Here is a 25,511-nt window from a genome sequence, read left to right on the forward strand (position 1 = left end):
TACCACCTCCTCCCTAACGGCGACAGTTTTAAGGGTTGGCCCAGTTACTGCCTCGTCTCCCTGGCAACCGTGTCTTTCCTGACCGCCGGATATGGCTACAATCACGTGCTCTGTGAACTTCCGGGTTTACAAAGCGACTTCCGGTTGTCAATTTCCCCAGACGCGGTGGAGGAGAAGCTGTGTGGCCCGAAGTCGCCGTGGCCCAGTGGCGGTGGGCTCCGGGTGGGCTCGCCTCATCCTGCCCCGTCTGCTATGCATCCGCGGCGCCCGGACGGATTCGATGGCTTGGGCTATCGCGGCCGAGATGAGCAGGGTTTCGGTGGCGCTTTCCCTGCAAGGTCCTTCAGCTCGGCGTCGGACCTGGGCCACTGGGTGACCACTCCCCCAGACATCCCGGGTAGCCGCAACCTACACTGGGGCGAGAAGAGCCCGCCCTACGGTGTGCCCGCCCCCTCCACCCCCGAGGGCCCGGCGGAGGAGCCCTTGCCGGGCGGCAGCGGCGGCAGCGTGCCGGCGCAGAGCAGCGGTGAGGGACGCGGGGAGCCTGGCAGGGGCAGGGGTGGGTGGAGTGGCTGAGCCGCGACGCGCGGCCTGCACAACCCGGAAGCCGCACGGAGGGTCCCGCCTTCGGGGCCTCTGGGTCTGTCGCGCGCCACACCCTCTGCTCTCCCTTCGTCCTCTGCCCTTGAAACGGGCCTGCTCCCTCTTCCCCATACAAATGTTTTCTCCGGGATCACCTTCAAAAAGACACCTGTCTTAGCTATGGGTTGCGTGGTAGGGATTTCTAAATTCTAAGGGTTTGGCGTATGACATCCCATGACCTAAATCAAGAAAGAAGGAAATGGGATTATTTACCGTTTATTGGGAATCATATGAACCTTTTAATTAAATGACCGCTGTATTTCTTTGATTTAATTAATTGTAGCTTTTCTGCAAAGAGGTTTTCAGCAGAGGTAGGCTTGGGCCCAAACCTGGCTCTACCACTCTTAAAAGCTGAGAGACTTTCTTAGTATCTGTGAGCCTTCAGTTTTCTCAATTTTAACGTGATTAGAAGAATAAGGGTTTTTTTTCTAAGTGTTAAATAAAATGAGATGCGAGTAGTGCATAGGACAGTATGGACCACATAGTAGGCTAAAAATATTTGTTTCCTTTTTCTTTTAATCATAGGAGTCGTGTCTTTTTTCTAGATCCCAAACTACCGCCTGGCATCAAACCCTTTTTTTGGTAGAAGAGACAATGTTTATACTTCCCATTTTCTTCTGTTAACACTTACGCTACTGTCAAACTGAGCCTCACTCATATTAAACGATTCACTTGAAATATATAGAGAAGTTGTAATTTCCTTTTCTTAATTTTTAAGGAGCTAAAATAATATAACACTTTTCTACTTAAATAAATTATAGATCTTAAATTCATGCACTCCATGGGAACCCCATAAAGATTTGTTGAATTGAGAAAAAAATTCATATATATATCCACCTGCTATATTTTCCTTTTTCTGACCTAAACTCCACTAAAGAGCAAAATCACCTGTATGATTTCAAGATAAGATTTTGGAATGAAGACATAATTATTCTCAGTAGGATGTCAGAAGACCTGTGTTTTAAGTACAACACTGATCTAGATATTCTCAACATTTTTTAATTCATAATATGGAAATAATGGCTACCTCGTCCCATTCTCTTGAGATGTTAGAATAGATTATATCATTAAATATTAAGTATATTCTAAACCAAAATTTTATTCTCACTTCTGTTTTGACTTGGAAGTACAGTGATATTTATTTGATTTTGGTTAACTGGATGAAATAGACTTTAAATGTCATCTGATAAGCAAATGAGCATGTGGAGGGGGATCAGTGACTTATACAGCGTCATACAGTTAGCTTGTTCACTCTGGTTTGCTTGCTATTGGTCCCAAAAGAAATACTAGAAAGTTATAAATTAAATAATTCAAAATGCACATATTGCTATACGGTTGCCTTGTTAGGCAGTAAAACTTACTGTTTCAATAATTGTGCTTTGATGGTTACCAGGAGCTCTTAGTAAAACCAGGGTTCTTTTAGCAGCACTTAAGGGGCTGGTGAAGCTAACTTTGCAAGGAGGATAGAAGCCCAAGAGATTTACACAGTTAACAATAGTAAAACTTCCTAATACCTTCCAGAAAATATCAGTAGTATTTTTTGTATTAACAGAAAGTAACGGATGATTGGTACTCACTAAAAGAAAAAAGCTGAAAGGAGGAAAGGAGCTTAACTTGGGCAAAAGAAGCTTCTGTCTCACTTGTACATTTTTCAAGGCAAGAGTAAGCCAAATTGTTTCCCCAGGGACATGTTTACATGGCCTTGTTCTGACTAAGGGAACAGTGAAGGCATCGCTTCATTTGAAAGAACAGAAATGAGAGTGAGAGGAGATGGGACAAGAGCAGAGAGAGAAAATTACCCCTTGTGAATATTGTATTGTAGCTGAAATGTGATGACTAGTCCCCTGGGGTTGTGAAATTTCATCAGCAGGGTTTTGAATTTTTAAGTCTAGAAGAAACAATTTTTTTCTGCATTGACATATGCATGGGAATGTTTCCAGCTTTAAACTTTTCTGATAAGACTGTGGAAATGCCATCAGCAGTAGCATGTATGTACCCGTTAGTGTATCACAGAGACCTAATTAAGCAGCTACTTTCAAAATATTTAAAACTTGGGGAGATAGAGAAGAAGAGCACCTTTTGGTTATTCTAAGTTTCTTTCCATTTAAAAATTTTGAGGTGTTTTGTGATTTGATTTAACATAGATTCTCTCCACCAGTAATAGCAAGTGACTAATTTTACGTGAGAGGTAAAACTGTTGGTGTAAATATCAGTCAGAGACTTCTATAGAAAAAATTTTAAATTGTTCATTCTCAAAAATTGGACCTGCAGACATGTTTCACTTGATCCACACAATGTTTTAAATAGTTGCAAATATTTTTTAATTGGAAGATACTGTAATACATACAAGTGAAAATATGTTTTTAGAAAAATCACAGCTTGGAAACGCTGAGCCCACAGCCCCACACTGCAATGATGAATTGGAGCTGAAGAGCAGTCGTGCCTTACAACTTGCCACAAGCCCTTCACTCATTCAAATGACTTCCCTAGCCCCTATCGGAATTTGGCTTTGGGACATGGAGTTTAAATGTTATTAAAAGAAAATATATCTTGTTGTTTTTATAGTAAACCTAAATATTGGTTATGAGTAATCTTATTCTTTCTATTTTAGAACAGTTGAGTAGATTTGCTGGATTTGGTATTGGACTTGCAAGGTAATGTTTTATAAGGATTTCTAATTTAAGTTTTTATTTAAAGTTTTTAACGTAATAATAGATGATTAGTATTGCTTCTTTTAGATTGATTCTGTGGAGCAGTAGATTAAATATTGCATAATATTTTGCAGAGAAAAGTGATTCTTTCAAATTTGAGTTTGTTTTTTTTCCAGTAAGCATAGAGAATAGTCATTGAATTTTATAATCACAAAATAATTTTGGAAGGAATATTGTAACACCTTTCACATGTCTATCCAAAGAATAAATCAAATCTAATCTTATCTCCCCCTCCAAAAAACCAAATAATTTTGCATTGAAACTTCTCCCTAAACATTTGAAGATAATTAACAACATAGTCTAGGTTTTATTTACAGTCAGCATTTAATGCGCACCATTATTATTTTGTATTTTTAATGATTATTTTGTGTAAGAAAAGCCTCTAGTCTTGATTAGGTGATCTTTAGTGAATACTGTTTCAAAAATATCAGAATTGCAAAAATGCTTACATATATTGCCAGAATAACTCATTGTTTTAAACATTTTAATCAAGAAAAAAAATGACCTTAATTTGCATAATTAAACTTGAGGACGTGAATGTCAATAGAAACAAAATCTGTGTATTAAGGTTTTCCTTCTGCTAGAGTTAACTTTTCTTTGGCGTCGCTGTTTATACTTAAAGCTATTGTTCATTTGATATATTACTTTCATATGTATTTATATATATATATAATATATATATATATATATACACATATATGTGAGTGTGTGAGTGCACGCACACACGCCCATGTAGGCATGTGTCACTGTTAGTGCTTAAGCCCACAGTTGTAATTAGTTTGTAGGAAATGTTTGCAGAAGAAATATTTTATACATAAAATAGTAGTCAATTAACATGGTCATTAAAATCCCCATAACTTAAGCACAAAGTACATCAAAACCAAAATTTATAGAATGAGGTTCATGAAAAATATATGATTCTTCTGATAGGAACTGTTTGTAAGACATCTTCTAAAAGAAACAGAAAGGAGCATTTAAATTGTCTAGGAAAGAGGTTTCCCATATTACGCATACAGAAATGTAGTTTCATATTTATGTGATACATATTAGTATTATATAGTATTGTTTTCCTTGCTTACCAGTTGGCAGATCTGACTATTATTTTCCTATTGAATTTTGTGATTGGTACAATGATTTGCAAAATGTATAGACTTTTTTTAAATCATTTTTTTAAACTTTTAAGAATCAGAAACATAAAATAATGCATGATTTTGCAAAATCTGCAAAAATAATTTCAGATACATATATGTTATAAATTATATTTTGGCTATATTGTATATATTTATAAATTATTCTTATATAGTCTCTTCACAGAAAATGTACTGGCCCATCCTTGCATTGTTCTACGCCGCCAATGTCAGGTAAGTGTGCTTTTTATGACCTTCTAAACAATAATCCTAACCCTGATTTGTAGTACAGAACTCAATAAATGGCTGAGATCATGTAATGATTTTTCCATATGAAATGTACCAAAATCTATAATATATCAGTTCTCAAACTTTTTGGTATTTGAAACCTCTTAATCCTTAAAAATTACTGAGGTCTCCAAAGAACTTTTGTTTGAATGGGTTATAGCTATCAATATTTACCATTTCAAAAATCAGAGCTGGGAAAATTTTAACATATTTTTTTTTTTAATTTTGAAAAATAATAAGCCCATTAGGTATTAATGTAAATAACTTTTTATGAAAAAAATATTTTACTTTTTTTCTTATATTTTTAATGTCTGGCGTAATAAAAGACAGCTAGATTTTCATCTCTGCTTCTGAAGTCAGTCTGTTGCAATACATTGTTTTTGAAAGAAACAAGAATGTCTAGCCTTATTATAAACATATGTATTTGAAAATGGGAGTATTTTTTATCTTTTTCAAATAATTGATACTACACCAAAACTCAATAAGTGGTAATTTCTTAAAGGTTATTTGCAATGTGAAATTTGAAACCACATCAATTAAACTTTTATACTCTGTTACATTAAATTCTATTGGTCTATACTGCATGTTGAATGGATTTTCTACCCATGCATCATTTTGTTAGTTACCTCATGCATTGATTAATTGAAAAACATTGATTTACTGAATTATATAGATCTTCTAAATGTTGTGGCATTTGGTTATACAGTATCCAAAAAGAAACAAACAAAAAACCCATCATTAAAATCACTACCAATATCACCAGAAAAGTGTTTCAATGTTGGTAAGCTCTTGGTGGTGGATACAGGTTTTCCAGAATTCTGATTTATGCTTGTGTACTCAAATTTATCACCAGAAACAAAACCTATTATTTAAACAATAAGCTCACTTTGTTCATTTTTAAAAACATGTCTGTCCCCAGTGTGAATAACTATAGTCTATCAGTTTTTCCAGAAGCAATGGTGTTCCATGAAAAAAGTGGCTAGTTCAGCTTGCAACTTCATTAGACAAGTGCTTTTCCTCACAACAGCCATCTTTCTTTATTATGCAACATAGAATAATAATTCGAACAATGATGTGTACCCAAGAGTCAAGATTTTATAAAATTAATATATTTTACTTCTTCAAGGACATTCTTTAGTTGAAGTGGCTTTTTCCTCCTTACAAGTGAGTGGATTGAAGAATGTAATAAATACGAAAATATAATTTCGTGCCACTACTTTGATTCATGCTAAGAAGTTAGCAATTTTGCCCACCACTCACTGCTTTTGCACTATTATTGAAAATGTCAACACAAGGAAAAAGGCAAATCATGCCTTAGGATCAAGAGAATAATTTTGAACCTGTCAGTTCCTTAAATGCCCTCAGGGATCAGTGGACTACACTGTAACAAAAGCTCCTATAACTTCTTTGAAAATTGAGTCAGAAAAGATAATAATTACAAATTAAGCTGTTCATGCTTAGCACCAAAAATATAAGTGTATATAGAGAAAGAGCCAGCTAAAAATGTGAACAGTTGTACATGCCCCAGAACAGTGAATTTTTATAAACTGGGATACTGTTACATTGTGATCCAGTGTATACATATATGTATATGAGTAACTTAAAAGTTTTATGAAATACTTTCGGAATGTGTGAGGCATTGTGATCGTTTTAAAAAATTATTTCACTTACTAAGTATTGGTTCTGACTTCCTTACTGATTTTGTAATTTATCAATTGTTTATAGCTTATAGTTTGAAAAATACTCACCATTGGGAGACACATATCTCCTGTTCCCTGTGTGTTAAACAGCATGAGCGTTTTGCCACACTGAATGTAATTCTAGTGTTTAAGGAAATATAAATGTCAAAGAACAAGACCTTCTCTGTTATATATTCTATATTACATATGTATATTGTGCATTGGTCTTCAGAGTTGTAGTTATATAACTGTATGTACTGTACTTTTAATAAGTGATATAGAGCACTTTCAAGAGTAATTTTGCTTATGTGGAATTTATGCTGACTTTAGAATTGAATTTTTGTTTATGTTGTGACTCCACTGTATATCTTTTATGTCCTTGTTATTTTTTATCAAAACAGTAACAGAAAATAATCATGAAATATCTTTTTTACAGGTTAATTATCATGCTCGGCATTATCATCTCACTCCATTTACAGTCATCAATATCATGTACAGTTTTAACAAAACTCAGGTGAGAATTAGTCTATAGATTTTATTAAAGTTATTTAAGAGCCATTTGGCCTTAGTAATGATTAAAGCAACAATAATTCCTCATAATTTAGTTAATGAAAATATCTTAACTCTTGTACTAAAACTAGTATTACATAATAATGACCCTTTTTGATGTCAGTGAATAATCAGTGAATTTACACTTTTGCTCAAATTAATTAAATATTGGGGCATTTAATCAATATTAGAGATATTTAATTAATTGGAATGTTCATCTTGGCCTAAACATTGGCCACCCAACAAATATTAAAATAATGATAGGAATTAATTTAGTCATAGTTCTCTACTAAAATATCCTTTTTGAATAATACTGTATTGCAAAATATCAGTAAACATGCAATATCAAGTTTTATTAAGACCTTCTTTATGTTTCTTATTTAGGCATTAACAGAAATAACAATAAATTTTGTTCATTTTTAGGGACCAAGGGCCCTTTGGAAAGGAATGGGAAGTACATTTATTGTCCAGGGAGTCACACTTGGAGCAGAGGGACTAATCAGTGAATTTACACCTTTACCAAGGTACCTTTTTGGCATTTTCTCAATATTCGTTTCATATTAAAAATATGACAAAATATGATAGTTTCTAAAAATACCTTGAATTTGAAAACTTGCCTGAAGTAGCTAACAGAAAAAACAGAATAAAGTTAATTAGTTATCTCTTACTGAATTAGTATGTGATAAAGAAACTGCTTCCTGGTGTAGTATCTATTGAGATGTGTCTTTTAGCTCTACTGTTATGTGTCATCAACTATCAACTAAGGAACAAACATGAGTATGTGAGCAATTCCTGCTCTTTAAGTAGCCAGTCTGGTGAAGGAAACACATGTAAGCAAATTATAGTACACTGTGATTAGTGCTAGAGTATAATTAAACAAACCCTTTTCAGAGCCCCAAGGGACACTTTTCATAGAGTTTTTGGCAAGGATTTCAACAAAGAACTGAAGTCTGAGCTGGATCTTGAATTGTGAGTAGGAATGACTTGGCAGAGGAGAGGATTCTGAGTAGAGGTGACAGCATACCCGATTTTATGGAGGTTGGAAGATTTGGGTAACAAGTGTCTTATGCTTGGGAGTAGTGGGCATGTATGGAGTGGAATAATGGAAAAAGAGGCTGAGGTGCGTGACTGTGCTTTTATAAGGGACTTAGGCTTTATTCTCTGTGGAATTGGGAATCTAAGGGTTTTTTGTTTGTTTCCTTTTTTTTTTTTTAATATATGGGTGCTTTGATCAAAAATATACTCAAGTGGCAGTGTAAAAAATATGGACTGGTGTAGGCAGAGACTTGTGGAGAACTGTTAGAGTAATCTAGGCCAGACTGAGAAGGGTCTGAACTATAGAGTAGAACAGAAAGGGAGAAGCTGGAGAGACATTTCTGAAGTACAGTAATTGGTGATAGACTGAGAATGGGGGTATAAGAGAGCGAATTGTCAACAGTGACTGAGATTTCTAGATTGGAATCAAGTTGAAGAATTCATGAAGTTGGAATGGGAAAGAAGATAAGGAATTTAAACTTCAATAGATGATTTTTAGATTCCTATAAGACATATCTAATAAGTGGTTGGGACCATGGATCAGAGTCTAGAGAAAATTTGAAGCTGGAGGCATAGCTTTGAATGTTGTGGCATCGAAGTAGCATTGAAGCCCTAGGATGGATGAATTTTCCGAGGAGAAAGTATAGACTAAATGACAGAGTGAACCAACGACAGGATTCTGAGCAATTTGGGAGTGCACAAGTGTCTGCTGTGTGTGTGTGTGTGTGTGTGTGTAAAGGTAGTTGAGGGGAGCAGTAAGAAGTGTTCACAAAACAAATTGAAAATAGCAGTAAGATATCAGACAGTAGTGTCCTACGTGCCAAGAGAGGAGAATTGGAATTGTTAAATACATTTGGAGTGAGAGGGTAGAGAAATTGGGAAAATTTGCTTCTGGGTCTGTTTTCTCTCTGAAACAAGATACAAGGTCATTACAAGGTGATATAAGGTGAAAGAAGAATGATCATTGGGGTCTCAAGTAGAAAAGCATGAGAAGAATGGTATACATTTGGGACAGGCACAATTATGTGTAACAGAAAGGGAACCTTACTAGGGTGTATGAAAGGAATGTTCATAGATCACTTTGGAAAGCATACATTTGTTTGGGAGCTATTCAGCAGGCCTCTGATTTTCTGTGTCAACACTATATTCCAGGGATAGCATTGAATACTTGGAATAACTTTTAATCCAAAGTTGGCCCCTGGCAGCGTGAATTTTGGGAATCGCCAAGGAAGTGAGGTAATTGCAGTCACAACCACTAGTGTCTCAGTCGTGGGATTTAGCCTTTATAGGGGAGGAGGTGATGATGAGAGAGACTGACAGCACGCTTTTTGCCCTTGTGACTGCTTTCAAAGGACTGCGGAGTCTTGACGTTCCTTTAACACAGCTTTGCTAAATGTTAAAAATAAGACGAATGTTTGGCCAGTTAAAAGTTTCCCCTCTCATGCTTAAAAAATTCTGAATTTCTTCCATTAGCTAACGTTATTCACATTGTGTTTTATGTCACAGGATAAAATCAGAAGTTAAGTACTTGTTATGACATGTCCTTGAAGTTCTCCCACAAACACAAATTTCTATAAGAATTTAACAAAATTCAGGGATTTCTATATGGTATAATGTAAAGATTTCTGTATTTGCAGTCAGAACTCTATTAGTCCTGGCTACACCACTTTTTAATTCTGGGACCTTACTCAAGTATTGCCATTTCTCTAACGCAGAGATGAAATAGTAACTTTTACTTCAGATTGAGGGAAAGGAAAAAGAGAAATGGGAATGGGAAAGCATTGAATTTTATTAAATTTTATTATCTAACTTTCTTATCTTATAGACATACATGTCAAATTGTGTGGGTGTTTTCTCTTTGTCATTTTGAATCTTATTAAAGAAGACTCAAAAGGTTATTATGCTTGTTGTATTCTACCTGGATAATTTTGATGATAAATTTCAGTCATTACTTCATTTTTTTACTTAGCTCATATTTCCTAAGTATCTACTATAGGAAAGGACCTATGTGCTCTAGGTCCTGTGCTGGAAATCAGGTATGCAACGAGGAGAAAAAACAAAAAGTACCTGTGACTGTGAAGCTTAGAATCTAGTGTAAGGACTTATGTTAAATAAAATAATCCTACTAATTAATAAATAAGTACAAACCGAGATATGTTCTCTGAAGGAAAAGAATATGGTTCTGTGAGAGTATTAAAGGGATAGGAACAGTGTCCCTAATGAAATGGCACTTAAGCTGAGATCTGAGTGGTGATTAGGAGACATAGACCAGTTTGTGTAAAGACGGTGTGGCAGGGAACTTGGTAAAATTCAAGAAACCCAGTGAAGGCTCATTGGATTGGACCTCAGATAGCACGATGGAGAGCCGTGTGACAGGGTGCCGAGGACGCGGGGAGGAGCCCATCTGTGCAGGGCCTTGTAGGCCACTTTATGGGTATTGAAGAGTTAATCAGGGGTCAGTGACATGATCAGATTTATGTTCCTAAGGGGTCATTGTAACTGGAGATGGGAAGATGGCAGGAGGACCAAAGCAGATAAAAGGATATGTGTTCCTAAGCTGTAACAGGAATATCAGTGAGAAATAATGGTAGCTAGGACCAGGATGGTCTCCTGAGATGGATGTGAGTGGATAGTTTATATTTAGGTCAAGTTGATGGAACTTGGTGATGGATGAGTGATGGTAGGATGGATTAGAGAAGGAGGTTTCAAGGATGACTTCAGGGATTTTGGCTTGTGTGACTGGATGTGAAATAAATCCATTCTCTGAAGTACACTATAAACATTTATTTTGTAATTGTAACTCCTTTGGGCAGCGTTTACCTTTTGGGGGGAAAGCAAAGTCATAGCCCACAAGGCAGCAAAGCAGTCGTGCAGAGCCATTCACAGAACTTACCGTGGGAGGAGGAGGATGAGCTCTGGGGTCTCCTGGATTGAGGTTCCTTAATTGCACAGGTGGGGCAGTATGGATTTGCCAGTATTTAGTTTATAGCTTCTTGGTATTAGTACTTTTTTAAAAAGTGTATAACCCGGGATCGTCATCTGTGATCTCTTCCTTTGTCTACTGCCCTGACCCCTCCCATATCCTTCCCCACACCTTCCCCCAGGTGGAGAGTTAGACTGTGTTGCTGCCCCCAGAAGTACCTTTTCCTTTCGTGTGGCATTTCTCCTGCCATTAACATAAGGGGTACCTGTAACCAAATTTGTCTGTATACTCAGTCTCCCACAGAAACTATTGGGTTGAACTCCAACTTAGTTTGACTCAGCTCATATTTGTAGTTGTACCAATATAAACACCTTACAGTTTTCTCCTCAAGTTGTCTGTTTTCCTAATGACTCCTCTGAATTCACTGACTTGAAACACATTCTCCTTTCAACACAGTGAAATCTTTCTCCAAGTCAGTAGATTACCTTTCTAATTAACAGTTCCTAAGTACGTGTGTGTTACATGCCATGCCATAAAGTCTGACCCTGCGACTGAGTGATACGCTCAGTGTCCTGTTCCCGGCAGCCCTGCTCAGCTCCTGCAGACTCACGCCGATGGCTTCTTTCAAGGAGTCAGCCCATCTCCTAGTTGGTCTTCCTCTTTGCCTGCTGCCTTCTATTTTTCCTACTATTATTTTTTTCCAAAGACCCTTGTCTTCTCATGAAGTGCCGGAAGTGGGACAGCTTTATTTTGTTATTTTTGCCTTCAGCGAGTTTCAGGCTTAATTTTCACCAGGACCCACTTGTTCATCTTTCTGGCAGTTCAGGGGATCTTTAGATTACTCCTTCAACACCGTATTTCAAATGAATCAATTTGTTGTCTATCAGCATTCTTCACTGTCCAACTTGCACATCTGTACATAGTGCTTGGGACGGCGAGGGTGTGGATGATCTTAGCTTTGACCTCTAATGATACATCCTTGCTCTCGATGGTCTTTTCTGATTCTTCCATTGCTCCCTTCTGAGTCTCAGCCTTCTCTTGATTTTTTTGGCTGCAGTCTCCATTTGAATTGATGACTGAACCAAGGTAAGCAAAATCCTAACACTAAAAGAATCTAAGAGTAGGGAAAAAAAGACCATAAGTTTGATTTTGGACAAGGTCATTTTCAGGTGCTTTACCGTATCCAAGTGGAGTTGTCAGTAGACAGATGATACACAAGGTTGATATATAAAGAAGACTAAACCGAAGACAATAGATTTGGGAACTTTTAAAGCCATCATGTTGGATGAGATTGCCTAAGAAAGGAATACAACATGTAAAGTAAGAAAAGAAAAGGGCCTGAGCTTTTAGAAACTCCAGAATAAGTGGCTGAATTAAGAAAAATGCTCCTGCAAGGAGTCAAAAGTAGAGACCAGAAGAGAGGAGAAAAACCAGAAGAGTAGTGATAGTGGAATATAAGAGCAGAGAATGTTCAAGAAGGAGGGAGCAACATTGCTGCTCAAATGGCAAGTAAGGTACAGACTTAGAAATGTAGATTGGGTTTAGAGGCATGGAAATCATGGGGACCTTGGCAAGAGCTGTTTTTGTAGAATAATTGGGTGAAAGCCAGTTTGGAGTGGGTTTAGAGTTGAGTAGGAAGTTAGGACAGGGAAATGGCAAGTTTAGAAAGTTAGCTATGAAGAGGAGAGATGAAGAGAAGTAGCTCAAGGATGAGAGGTTTGGGTTGGGTTGAAGGAAGATTTTTTTTTTTTTTTATGAGTGCAGCTGTTTGAACATGAAAATGAGAAGCAGTGGAATGTAAAGACTGCGTAGTAAATACAGCTATTTGACAATTTTGCTTTTGTGTATTGATTATGCACGAGAGTATATACACCAAAGGGAAAAGCTATTTGCAGTAAAAGCAAGTCACTTCTCTGAATTTTGTTCATTTGCAGTGTAGTTTTTTGCTTGTGAAAATAGTGTATTAAATATATTTGCACGTGTTTTGGCATTTGATAATAAAATATAAAAAGATTTTATCACAAGTGGATTTCTACACTACCCTCTTTCCTGAAGCACTTAAATGTGCTAATTTAAATTTCTAGAGCTGTGGCAATAAGTTTTACCTATTTTATAAAGGACAAGGAAAAGAGTCTTAGTTGCTTTTTTTTATATTTGACTCTATTATTTTTTACTCTTTTAACTCAACAATCTTAATGTCTTCAAGAATTAGCAGTAGTAACTAGTTTTGTATTCAAGAGGAAGGTGTCCCTGTCCTTATAGAAATACAGGTCACAGACCCATGTCTACAGTGGGTCTACAGTGTTAATGACTGCATGTCTACAATGTTAATGACTGCAGGAAGCTTAAAACCACTGTCATAATAACCTGCGGTCATACTTTCTAAAGCCATAATAAAAGTGATAGCAGTGCCCAGATGATTTGCAAACCATGTAGCATATTTTGTTTTATAATCCTAAAGTCACTGTCAATAAGATGGGAAGTCTGACATTTTTGTGTGTGTGTATTTTTCATCTTAATCATTGAATGTCCTTCCAGCTATATTCTTCTGTGGTTGTTCAGGCCTAATATAGTATTCTAGTACTAATCAGAATTAGTGACCCAGAAGGCTCTCTGAGGTCTTAATAAATCAGAGATGGTTGTTCTAAGGTATAAAAATTTTTCTGCCGACCTTTCAGTCTCTTAGAAAAATGTAGGAAAGTTCACATACCACCCATGCTGTAATTGTACTGAGTTTGTTTTTAGAACACTTACATTATTAGTGATTGATTTTCTTCCCGTTTTTAACATAAAATATATTCCTTTACCTCCTTATGTTTGTCATATTCACTTCCTTGAGGTAGAAAATGTTTTTCTCAGGCTCCTGCCATGGCCATGGTGTAGTGGGTTGCCCAGTTCATCAGGGGAACTGGTGGCAGGGAGTCTCCTCTTTCTTTTACACTTCCCTTTTCTCTCACTCTGCCTCTCCCCATCCTCCTCCCCCTTTCTTCCCATCCTCTCTATCTGCCTTTTCATTCTTTTTCTGCCTCCTTATTTACTTTTTTCCCTTTACTCTCTGTAGTCTTTTCTCCTTTTTGACTTTTTTCTTGATATAACTTTCCCCTTTTTTGTTCTTCTTTCATCTGGCCTATCTTTCCTTCTTTTCTGGTTTCCAAGGGGTAACCTCAGTAGCAGGATGCACGCAGTCTTAGAGCTCGGTTGCAGACCTGGCATTTTGCCTATCTCTTTTGCACATGTCCACATGTGTGGTATTTTTGACCTTCATTTTTCTCATATGTAAAACAAATGCAACAATACCTGCTCTGCTTATCTCACAGATTCCTTCTTGTATCAAATGAGATGAGAGGCAGTACAGGCAGAGTGTGTCATAGAGACCAGGGTTTAGAACCCTGTTCTACTACTAAATAGTTGTATGGCTTTGGGTAAGTTATGTATGAACCCTCTCTGAGCCAATTTCCTCATCTATGAAGTCATTGTGAGGACGAGAAATAATTCATGTAAAGCACTTGGCACAGTGCCTGACATACAGTAGGTGCTCAGAAAGATTATGGAAAGTAATAAAGGGTACAAAATTAATGTCATCATAGTAAGTAAAGGCAGTTTGGAAATTAGGTTGCCATCCTAATGGAATACATCATTCTGCATTACAGTTACTTAATTTTATTTTGTTTTTTTGATTCTCATATTCTTACATACTTTTTAAAACTTCTTTTTTCCCCTCTATCCTGTTCCTTGTTTCCCTTTTCCTTCCCAATCCATTCTTTCTTTCTCAACCTCTCATTTTTATACCTCCTGCTTTAATGTCTCATGTTCATTTTTATAATCAGTTAAAACTCTTCCTCCTCTGTCAGACCCTTCTACCAGCACACACAAAAATACTTTGTATGTTTTTTCTCTTTTCAAATCATTATAATTGTTTGAAGTGTGTCCCAGAAAGGAAAATGTTCACCATTAGAGTGTATTTCTCCCACAGATTTTTTTTTTACAAAAATTAAAACTTGATTTCCTTTTTGAAAATTGGGCTAATACAAAATGTTTTAAATTACATGAGTCTCATTTTACTTAAATTTATTTTTATTTTTTAGGGAGGTTTCACAAAAATGGAATCCTAAACAAATAGGAGAACACCTTCTACTGAAATCGTAAGTATGAAAGTGGCATTTATAGTGAAAATTTCCATTAATTTTTATGGTGTTAGAACTGAAAAAAAATCATATTAAATAACTGTACTGAAAACAATTATAGCAATGAAATATTTGTGCACTAGAACTTCAAAAGACAAGTAACAGAGTTTAGGAATAAAAACCTGAAATATATAATATTATCTTTAAAATAAATTTTTCTAATTTGAAAGGCTGAAATCACAAGCTAATTTTTCTTTGTGTTCTTAGGAAGTTAGCAAAGGGCTTCAACTTTTTTAACCCGAATTATCAGGAAAATTATTATCATTTATTTTTTAAGCAGAGATACAAATTTATTTGTATGGTGATGAGCAAATTCAAAACCTTAGAGTCATTAAAATGTAGTCCTGAAGGCACTTAGTGATTTTACAAAACTGACCATTTTTGTAGATTAGAATTTTACTCTTCACTTTTTAATTTTTCTTGAAGATTGTGAATTGGAAACCCCCCCAGCTTGCTGGCTCCCTCTGTGGGGCATTCTAGCACATTATTACTTAGTGATGTTCCATTCACCTTGAAAACCACTACTTGCCAGGACCTGGCCCATAGGGTTAGGTAAGTCCCACCTTGATATTATTTTAAATGACTATATTTTGCAGGCTTGCAAAGTTGTAATATTACTATGTCTAAATAATAGTAGTAGGAAACAACTTTGCAAAGCTGTACAATATTGTTTTTTAATAATAAAAGGGGACTTCACTCACCATTGAAGACTGGCTTAGCTCTGCTGGGTGGGAGATCTGGGAATGGATAATGATAATATAGCATAATAGCAGAACAGATAATGTTTAGATATTACAAAAAAGGCAAGCAATAGAATGGATTCTTCATCCTAAATTTTAAGTGTCAGATTTATAGGCTACATTAGCTAGCTATGTGCAGGTAGATGTCCAAACAATGAATCATAAATGAGTCTACATTTTATACGGGTTTAAAATAAAATCTGTTTTCTTTGAGGGCTGTCCCTGTGTTATTATTAATACTTAATTTTTCATCTCTAATTATTGAATAAAGATCCTGTGTTACAGGTCTCTGAAGTATTTAGGCTATAGGTATTAATAGTTAAAAACCTTAAAAATGTCATTCAGTCTTGAATATAAATTGTATTGATATATTAAAGTAGGTATTTAAAAATTTAGTGTAAGCATCTTGTTTTAGTATACTGATAAGTTTGTTTTCATCTCTACAGCCTAACTTACATGGTGGCAATGCCTTTTTATTCAGCAAGTCTAATTGAAACAGTACAGGTGAGCTATTTTTTATTGTCATTTTTTGGTTAAAAATATTTTTTGGAATAGTCAATATATTCTGTATTTCTGATTGTATAACAGAACAATTTAAAATGATGTCCTTTTAAAATTTTTATTTCACAGTTACCACACATATATCAAAAATTATATACTAGGCACATTACTGATGAGTATTTTTCCTTTGCAAACTTACTTCATACTTTTAGTTTTTATTCTTTTTATGCTTTCCATAGGCAGCTGTACTCTTCATTCAGGTATCTCAGAACCCAGCCTATGACTTTCTCTGAATACAAAGAATCTACATTTTTTTTTTCAACTTTTTAAGACCCGTGCACAACTCGAATGATTATGGCTTATCATAGGACAATAAATTACTACTTACCTGAGCATAAAACATGATGCATAATCATCTTAACAGTGAGCAGGTAGTCTCCACAGGTAGTTTACTAACAGCATTGTTTTTTAAATATGCCTTTTAAGGAACAATTAATGCTATGGTGCGTTAAGTATTACAAAGCTATTAGGTTGGTGCAAAAGTAATTGCAGTTTAAAAGGTTAGATAGAAATAATTGCAAAACCCACAATTACTTTTGCACCAACTTAATAAAGCCATCTCCTGCTAGTGTTTTTAATTGTTTTACTATTTCTAACCACATGGTGGAGCTTTAAGTATAATACATCGAATGAATGTACTTTTTCATCATATCATTCCTACACTTAAAACTGTAAGGTGAAGATAGTTTTAACTCTACCTACACAAAATCCAACTAGTTGCGTAACACCTATCTTCCATCGCCAACATCAGATTCTCTAGCATATTTTTTGTCTTCAGTATACATGAGTTCCCTCTCTAAAAACCTAACTGGATCAGCCTTTCCTCTTTTAATTATTGTTTTCCACTTCATTGCTTTTCTGACCCTATTTTTTATTTTTTAACTTATTTTTTAGAATTAAGTTCAGTTAACTGAAGTTAACATCTTGCTATCTAAGTACACTTTTCTTTCCCCTTGCATTTGGCATGGTGTTAAATAAATGCTATATAATCTTTGTATAGGACTGTAGTTTAGTTATTACACTATGAGATATCCTCATTTTATAGGTAAGGAAAAAAAATAACAAGAAGGTAAGTATTTAAGAAAATACAGCTAAGCAGCATGATATATTTGGGGAAAACAAGTTTTAGCTTTAGACAGACCCATGTCAGAATCACATTTCTCTGCTTAAATTAGATCTGTGACTTTAAACAAATGCCTTAACCTTTCTAAATCTTAACTTTCTCATCCATAAAATGGGAATAGTATTTTAATAACTGAGTTATAAAAATTAAATGAGTTATGTATATAAAGTACCCAGCTCACTCTATATTAGTTTGTTTTTTTAACCCAATATCCACCCCCTATTTTTCCTGCCCCAGGTTCTACCTGCTAACTCCTTTTGATTTCTTTTGTCTGATTTTCTGGAAATCTTTTTCCTTCTTAGATTGCTCCTCTCTTGCACATCTTCCTCTTCTTTACGTAACCTCTTTACCATCTCTTCTACTATACTCCAGGGTGCAATCCTCGTCCTCTCTGCTTTCTATCCTACATTAACTATCCTGGAGAACTCATTTACTCTTCTGAATCATTTTAACTCTAATCTTTATGAGAATTAAATTGTCTTCACCCCAAACTAAACTCATAAAAACAATCTCGTCTTATTTCCCTGAAAAGTAGCTTCTTTTTGAGCTGCTTCTCCTTTTCTATTAAGATACTATTGTTATCTTCATTCCAAAGACTCCAAATTTTAGTTCTACTTTTTAGGAACGTCTTAATTTTTATATTTCTTTCATCCTTTATAACCAATCAGTCATCATGCCTTCTTAGTTCTAACTTCAAGAAATATTTGAGATTTGTCTGTTTCTCTCCACTGAGAGGCAACCATTCTCATCCCTTCTTTAACACTTACTCAACTTATTACACTAGCTGTTTTCTTCCTACTTCATGTTCAATGTTTTTGTTTTGTTTTGTTTTGTTTTGATCTTCTGGGGAGCTCAGATCTCCTTGAGAACATTCTTTTCCTTGAAAAATACACATTCACACATAGATCTCCTGAAGAACACCTCCTGGCGACCTTCAATATGAACTTCCTAGTGATCTGTTGTCTTCATGAACAATGCTTGTTCTAATCCCTGAATTTTAAAGTCCATTTTAAGTACTCATGTAAGATTAATGTTCTTTATTTGCAGTGCTTATGTCCTTTTGCTGATTAAGGATCCATATTGACTCATATTCCCTAAAATCAATTTCAAACTTCTCAGCATATGGTTAAATCAAAGTTTTTATTGACTTCACTTCACCTTTTCAGTTAATCTTAACTGCTCATTTAAAAAGATATATTACATATTTAGTAAATGCCAACCTATATTAGGCACCATTGTAGACCCTGGGGATACAGCAGCAAACAAAACAGATAAAAATACTCTGCCCTGAGAGCACTTATATTTTTGTGGGGCAGATAGATATAAGCAAAATAATATAAAGTATACTAGATGGTTCTAAGTGCTAAAGAGAACAAAAAAATAAAACAAGGAAATTAAATAATGTGTGTAATTGGTAGAGAGGGGTGGTTGTTACTTTTTTAGGATCAGGAAAGGCATCACTGAGGTGACATTTGAGTAAAGGTCGGCACATAAGGACTCCATAGATATTTAGGAGAAGAACATTCTGAATAGAGGAAAGCAAGTGTCAAGGCCCTGAGGTGGGATTGTGTCTCATGTGTTTGAGGAACAAAAAAACGGCCAATATGTTAGGTTGGTGTAAAAGTAAATTGCGGTTTTTGCAGTTGTTTTTAGCCTTTTAAACCGCAATTACTTTTGCACCAACCAATAGTTGAAGCTCACTGAGCAAGGGGGAGAACAGGAGATGAGGTCTGAGAGGTAAGGGGAAGAGAGCATACAGGACATTGCAAGTCATTGGAATAATTCGGCCTGCACTTTGAGGGAGGTGGAAAGTCTTTGGTGAATCTGAGCAGAAAAGTGACGTGATCTAACATGTCTATTAGGATTTCTTTGGCTGCTGTGTTGAAAGTAGACTGGAGTGGGAAAGGCGCCAGAGACAGGGAAACGGACTAGGTTAGATGAGCTCATTTTAGTCTCATGGTTTTAAATATATTCTGTTTACTGAAAACTCTCACATGTATAATATATCCAGCTTGGACCTTGTCCTTGTAGTCTAAACTATAAACTCCAAGTTTACGCCTTAGACTTAACATTCCTGAACTCTGGATCTCTCCCCCAAATTGCTACTCCAGCCATATTTCCCAGCTCAATAAAAGTCACTGCTATTCCTGCACTTCCTCTGGCCAACAGCCTTGAGGTCATCCTTCATTTCTCTCTTTCATACCCCCAATCCAATCCACCAGTAGTTCTTATTAGCTGTAATTTTAGGATAAAAGCACAACCGAAGCACTTTCCTTCCATTGCTGCCTACTAGCCCAGTCCGCCATCATCTCCTTTCTGGATTATCCAGTAACTTTTTAACTAGTTCCTCAGCCTCTGCTCTGGTCTTCCTCTGCACAATAGCCACTGAGAACAGAAATATCTTGTCTATCTTCTGCTTAAAGCTAACCAGTTTTTTTTCCATCTGACTAAAAGCTGAAGTCTACTCAGTGCTATGGTATGGCCCCTGACTACCTTTTGCCTTCATTTTATATATTCTCTTCTTCAGTCATTACTACAGCTAAATTGGCCTCTAGTGTTCCTTTTTTCTTGTCCATGCCTCGATAATCTGTATCACAAACTCTGTTATACATAGCCTCAAAATTGTAAAAAGGCAATGACATTGTAAATGATAGTGGCTAACATTTATTAAGTACCTTCTGGGTATCAGGCCTTTTTCATTTAATACTCCCAGCAACTCTGTGCATGAAAGATAATGGTACTAATCCCATTTTATAGAATGGTAAACTGAGTCTTATGGGAAGTTAAATTACTTGCCCAGGGTCACATAACCAGTAAGTAATGGAGGCAGGGTTTGAACCCATGCGTAAGAACGCTAAGCACTGACCTACTTCTTTAAGTGTCATGTAGTTACTGCTTTTCCAAATGAGTTGTAAGGAGCTTTTTATGAGTAGGGAAACCAGATATGCCCCTCTCCATCTCCTCCTGTTTCCATTTTCAATAAAAAGAGCTCCCAGCTTCACTGCTATCAATATTATGAAATTTTATTTAAAAGGAAAAATATCTAACACCTAGATAACATTTGAAGTCTGCAAACCATTGATGTTTTCCCTCTGTAATCAGTAATTTAGGGTTTAAAAGAGACCTTCAGAGATTCCTTTTTTGTGACAAAATAAGCAAATGTTAACTTTTACTCCTGTCATCATTTTTGTTTCAGAGTGAGATAATTCGAGATAATACTGGGATTTTGGAATGTGTTAAAGAAGGCATCGGAAGAGTGATAGGCATGGGGGTGCCTCATAGCAAACGACTGCTTCCCCTTCTTTCCCTGATCTTCCCTACAGTGCTGCATGGGGTTCTTCATTACATCATCAGCTCAATCATCCAGAAGTTCGTCCTGCTGATCCTAAAGAGGAAGACTTACAATAGCCACCTAGCTGAGAGCACTAGCCCGGTGCAGAGTATGTTGGATGCTTATTTTCCAGAACTTATTGCTAACTTTGCTGCCAGTCTTTGCTCTGATGTTATACTTTACCCCTTGGAAACAGTTTTGCACCGCCTCCACATTCAAGGAACACGCACAATAATTGACAATACAGACCTTGGCTATGAAGTGCTTCCAATTAATACCCAGTATGAGGGAATGAGAGACTGTATCAATACCATAAAGCAGGAGGAAGGAGTGCTTGGGTTCTATAAAGGGTTTGGTGCTGTGATAATACAGTACACGTTGCATGCAGCCGTTTTACAGATTACCAAAATTATTTACTCTACACTGCTTCAAAATAGCGTTTGAGATGTAGGGTCCTGATTAGTCTAAAAGACATAATCTGGATCCTTTCTTACGAAATTATGAGGGAGAAAAGTCAATACTGGGGAAAAAAATGGATTCGAATGTGAAACTGCTGGAAAAAGCCCCTGCTTATTATGTTGACTCTTCTTTTTTTATTAAAGGCATAGGTATATATTTTGGATCAAAAGTATTCCAAATTTGAAAAATCAATAAAAACAAAACTCATATGAATTAAATTCTAGCTAGTGTAGCATGCATGCTGAACTAAAAATGATATTGGTCAGAAGCAAAAATTTGTCAGCAAACAAAACAATTTCACATAGCTGAATTTATTCCATGTGACTTTAATATTTATTATATGTTTATTTCACCTTGGTTGATACTGGTATGTCATCCTTAATATAGTATATATAGTATCAAGAGGTCATAGTTTCCCTTTAAGCAAATAAATTATGTCATCAATGGTAAAGATGAGAAGGATTAGATCTGGCAGTCTGTAAGCAGAAGGTGAAGAGTTTTAAATTGCATTTTCCCTATATAACTTTTTAATGGCTGCACACTTATTTCATAAAGTTATTTATGTGTATACATAAAACTCGGAATTTCCTTCAAATTTTCCATTCTTAGATCAGCTTATTGCATAAAATGAAGTCATGCACTTTCTGCTTGAATATCAGAATCAAACCTTAAAAGCCAAGGTACCCAAAAAATGTAAGGCAAACAGCATACTTATCTATATCCAAAGCCAGCATTTCAATGTCAGCAACTTAAAATTCGTCATATGTTTATACAGCTTGTTTTGCTTACCTAGTTATGTGAGTCATCAGGCTGTTTTTAGAGCCACTCTTAACAGAGATAGAATATAAAATAATCATGACAACCACTACTGTTTCCAGATTTACAAATTGTGTACTAAAAAGAACGTCACTTGTCTTTGACTTGTTTTTGTGGAGACAAAATTAAAATTCACCTGGGAATTTGTGCCTCTTGCCTTCTGTGTAGTCATCATTAAATCATGGCTTCCGTTTTTATTTTCTTCCAGTCTTTGTAGTTTCAGTCTCCAAACTAGATACACGTAAAGGGAAAAGGAGGTTTATCCTTATCACCTTTTATTTAAACTCGTTTGGATGAATACTGAAGAAAAAATACAAACTTTAAAGGAAGTTTGTCCTTGTTTTTTATGGATGAGAAAAGAAGTAAGTTTCAACAAATAAGAAGCAAAAAAAATTGTTCATCAGTTTAATAAAAAAAATTCTGCCTGCTCCTAACTGGGTGATGCTCTTTATACAGTTAAATAATGTGCATTTGACTGATCCATCACTAACCATTTTAAAGTTTCATTTCCTCATGATGGTGACCAGTGTTCTGTGAGCCATTTAGCACACTGAAGTGCTATGACTATGCACTGATGTTGTTCAATGTAGAATTCATACAAAGAGATTTGTTTTACTTGTGAAATGGTTACTTTTTGTGATTAATAGTGTTGGAAACAAAATGTGGTATCCAAAAAGTATGAAATAGTATTTAAGTAGCAGCTCTCTCTACTATCTTGTATTGTGTGTGTGTGTGTGTGTGTGTGTGTGTTTTAATTATTAAAACACATAAGTTTTCTATCTTTGAATTCCACAAAGAGGGGAAAAATAAAATTAAACACCACTGATCACATGTTGTAGTTTATAGTTACGTTTTTAGATTATGGTTTACTTTGTCCAAACTATGACATTTACATTGTTTTTGTTGCTTTTGAACTGCTAAGTAAATTTTAAGGTGTTTATAGTATACCCAATTTCCTGAAAATTTTTTATTTTTACTATAACCAAAGAAGATGATTTCAGACAAGAGTAAATATCTGAAAATTTCAAGTTTCAGAAAATTTCTAGAACAGAATCTGAATGGAATCAAGTACTTACTAGTGAAAATCTCTGGGGTCCTTTAGCTAAAAATGAGGTATTTCAAGATTATTTGATGGAAGTTAGCATGAAGATTCAGTTACATAAATCTGTTTCATTATGGAATCATTACAAGACTGATACCCTGAACTACACACAACTAAATTGGTCTTATTTCTGTCTCTTTGAAGAAAGAATACAAATTAACATTAAAATTGAAATGGGGCAAGTAAAATACTATTTTTGTTTACTGCCATTCCGAATTAGTTGAAATATAAAAACTTTAAATTCCAGCACTTACTTAAGTGCTGGCCAAATATGTTTAACTGATGTTAGAAAGACATAGCGAAATAAACATTAGACATGCTCTTTTCCTTTTTAATTGCTCTATTTCTTTAGCATATAGGTGCCAAAAGCAAATATCCATAGGCTACATTTCTTAAGGTAATAATAGCTCAGAATAATACTTTTAATTCAATAAGATTAATAGTATCATGAATAAGATTCTATTAAAACGTTCCATAGGTCCAGTGGTCCTCTTACATAAACCAGATTTGGGCGAGAGAGCTGAAATGGGATATGCTTGCCTTACATTGTGTGGTTTCTTAACTTGGGTCAAATACTCTGGAAGTGACTGAATTAAAAACAAACACCTAGTAAATGTTAATTTATTATTTTAAGTGAATTTATGAATTGATTTGCTAAATTTGTTTATAAATCTCTTTCCCTTGAGACACTTTTTCTGGGCCCATGAAAAATAATCCCTAAGTTTATATAATTTAGTCCTCCAAATTCCCAGCACTAGATGTTATAAATATGAAATACTGTGTTTCTCCGAAAATAAGACTGCGTCTTATATTAATTTTTGCTCCAAAGGACACATTGGGGCTTATGTTCGGGGAATGTCATCCTGAAAAATTATGTTAGGGCTTATTTTCCAGTTAGGTCTTATTTTCGGGGAAACACGGTAGTGAAAACACACTCATTTCAAAATGGCTCTGGATTGGGGGATTTGATAACTTAGCCAGTGTTTTCAGAAACAAAAGTGGAGAGGTAAGAAGTCTTGCTCACTTTTGCTGGTGTGCCTTACCACTCAAGCTGTCTTTGTAGCACTGACTTTGTTGTAACTGCACAAAACATTCACTTTACTGGTGGGGCTCAAATGCTTCCATATTTCTATCTGTGTATTCATACATCTGCCCAGAAAACAAAATACACTGCCTGATCATTTGTTTTTTAACTGAGATTTTGGAGACTGTTTACTCTCAGTTTGCTTACTCCCATGTTTTAACATAAAAGACTGCCAGCTCTTGAAAAGAGAATCAGATTTGAATTAATTATTTTCAATAATATATAAGGAAATAAAATCCTCTTGGTAACAATTCACATTGAGTGACTGTTAACTTTGGCATTTCTGCTTTCTCTTTCAAATAGTTGTACATTTCACTCTAATATAAATTAGATATGTAATGTCTTTTGAGTCATTGTGTATCATTGATAATGATGGTACAAAGTTGTATAGCAGAATAACAAAAACTTGTGATTTGACAATGACTCATACACTATTACCTCAGCTAGAAGAGGTGTCTTGTTTATATGCTTGGTTTTTTTTTTAAGCTTGGTGTTTTGATTTTTTTTAAGTTGTTTTTGTCTCACTGGTGTTTTAAATGTTTTCAGTAAATTGTGTAATATGAAAGGTTCAATAAAATGTTGAAATAAAACCAGTATTTCTCTTACTGATGCTAGAGAACTATTCAGGCTGGTGATGTAGGGGTTCAGAATACGTCACCCCAAAATACGCCCCGTTGGCATATTGATTATTTTGAATTAAAGTTACCTGAGAAACAGCAGTTCAAGAAGGATACTCTGACCCTCCTTGTCCCCATGAAAGTGGGTGATAAAGCTCCCTTGTGAAAGGTACCCTCCCTGAACCGGGAGGGTAGAAAGGCATCTATATCACCAGACACAGGGAGTAGGGCTGAGAGGGCTGGATAAATCAAGCTTGTTAATTCTTCACCATGTGCTACCCTAAGCCCAAACCCTTCTGCCTTGTCAATTCTTCACAAATGTTTCTTTGTCTAAAAGATAATAAAAGCTTCCTGCTATGGTCATTTTTTTTTTTTTTTTGAGCCTCATGTTTTATGGGGCTTCTGTGTTACAAAGTTAAATTTGTTTTTCTCCTGTTAACTTGTCTTATGGGCTTATGTCAAGTTATTAGACCAGCCAAAGAAATCGAAGGGAAGAAGGAAACATTTTTCTACATCTATAGTGATAAAAGTTAAATTTTT

General features: G+C 35.6%; 1 protein-coding gene across 1 annotated transcript; it reads left to right on the plus strand.

Moving 5' to 3' along the window:
• Positions 1–117: 117 nt before the first annotated feature.
• On the plus strand, positions 118–24,494 carry SLC25A46 (solute carrier family 25 member 46). Its single transcript, XM_033110580.1, has 8 exons — positions 118–526; positions 3,254–3,296; positions 4,657–4,714; positions 6,884–6,961; positions 7,420–7,520; positions 15,040–15,096; positions 16,325–16,382; positions 20,759–24,494. The coding sequence occupies exons 1-8, from the start codon at positions 253–255 to the stop codon at positions 21,335–21,337; spliced, it is 1,248 nt and encodes a 415-aa protein (XP_032966471.1). The 5' UTR covers positions 118–252; the 3' UTR covers positions 21,338–24,494.
• Positions 24,495–25,511: the final 1,017 nt, after the last annotated feature.

The sequence above is a fragment of the Rhinolophus ferrumequinum genome, chromosome 7 (assembly GCF_004115265.2).
Source record: "Rhinolophus ferrumequinum isolate MPI-CBG mRhiFer1 chromosome 7, mRhiFer1_v1.p, whole genome shotgun sequence".
Classification (NCBI taxonomy): Eukaryota; Metazoa; Chordata; class Mammalia; order Chiroptera; family Rhinolophidae; genus Rhinolophus; species Rhinolophus ferrumequinum.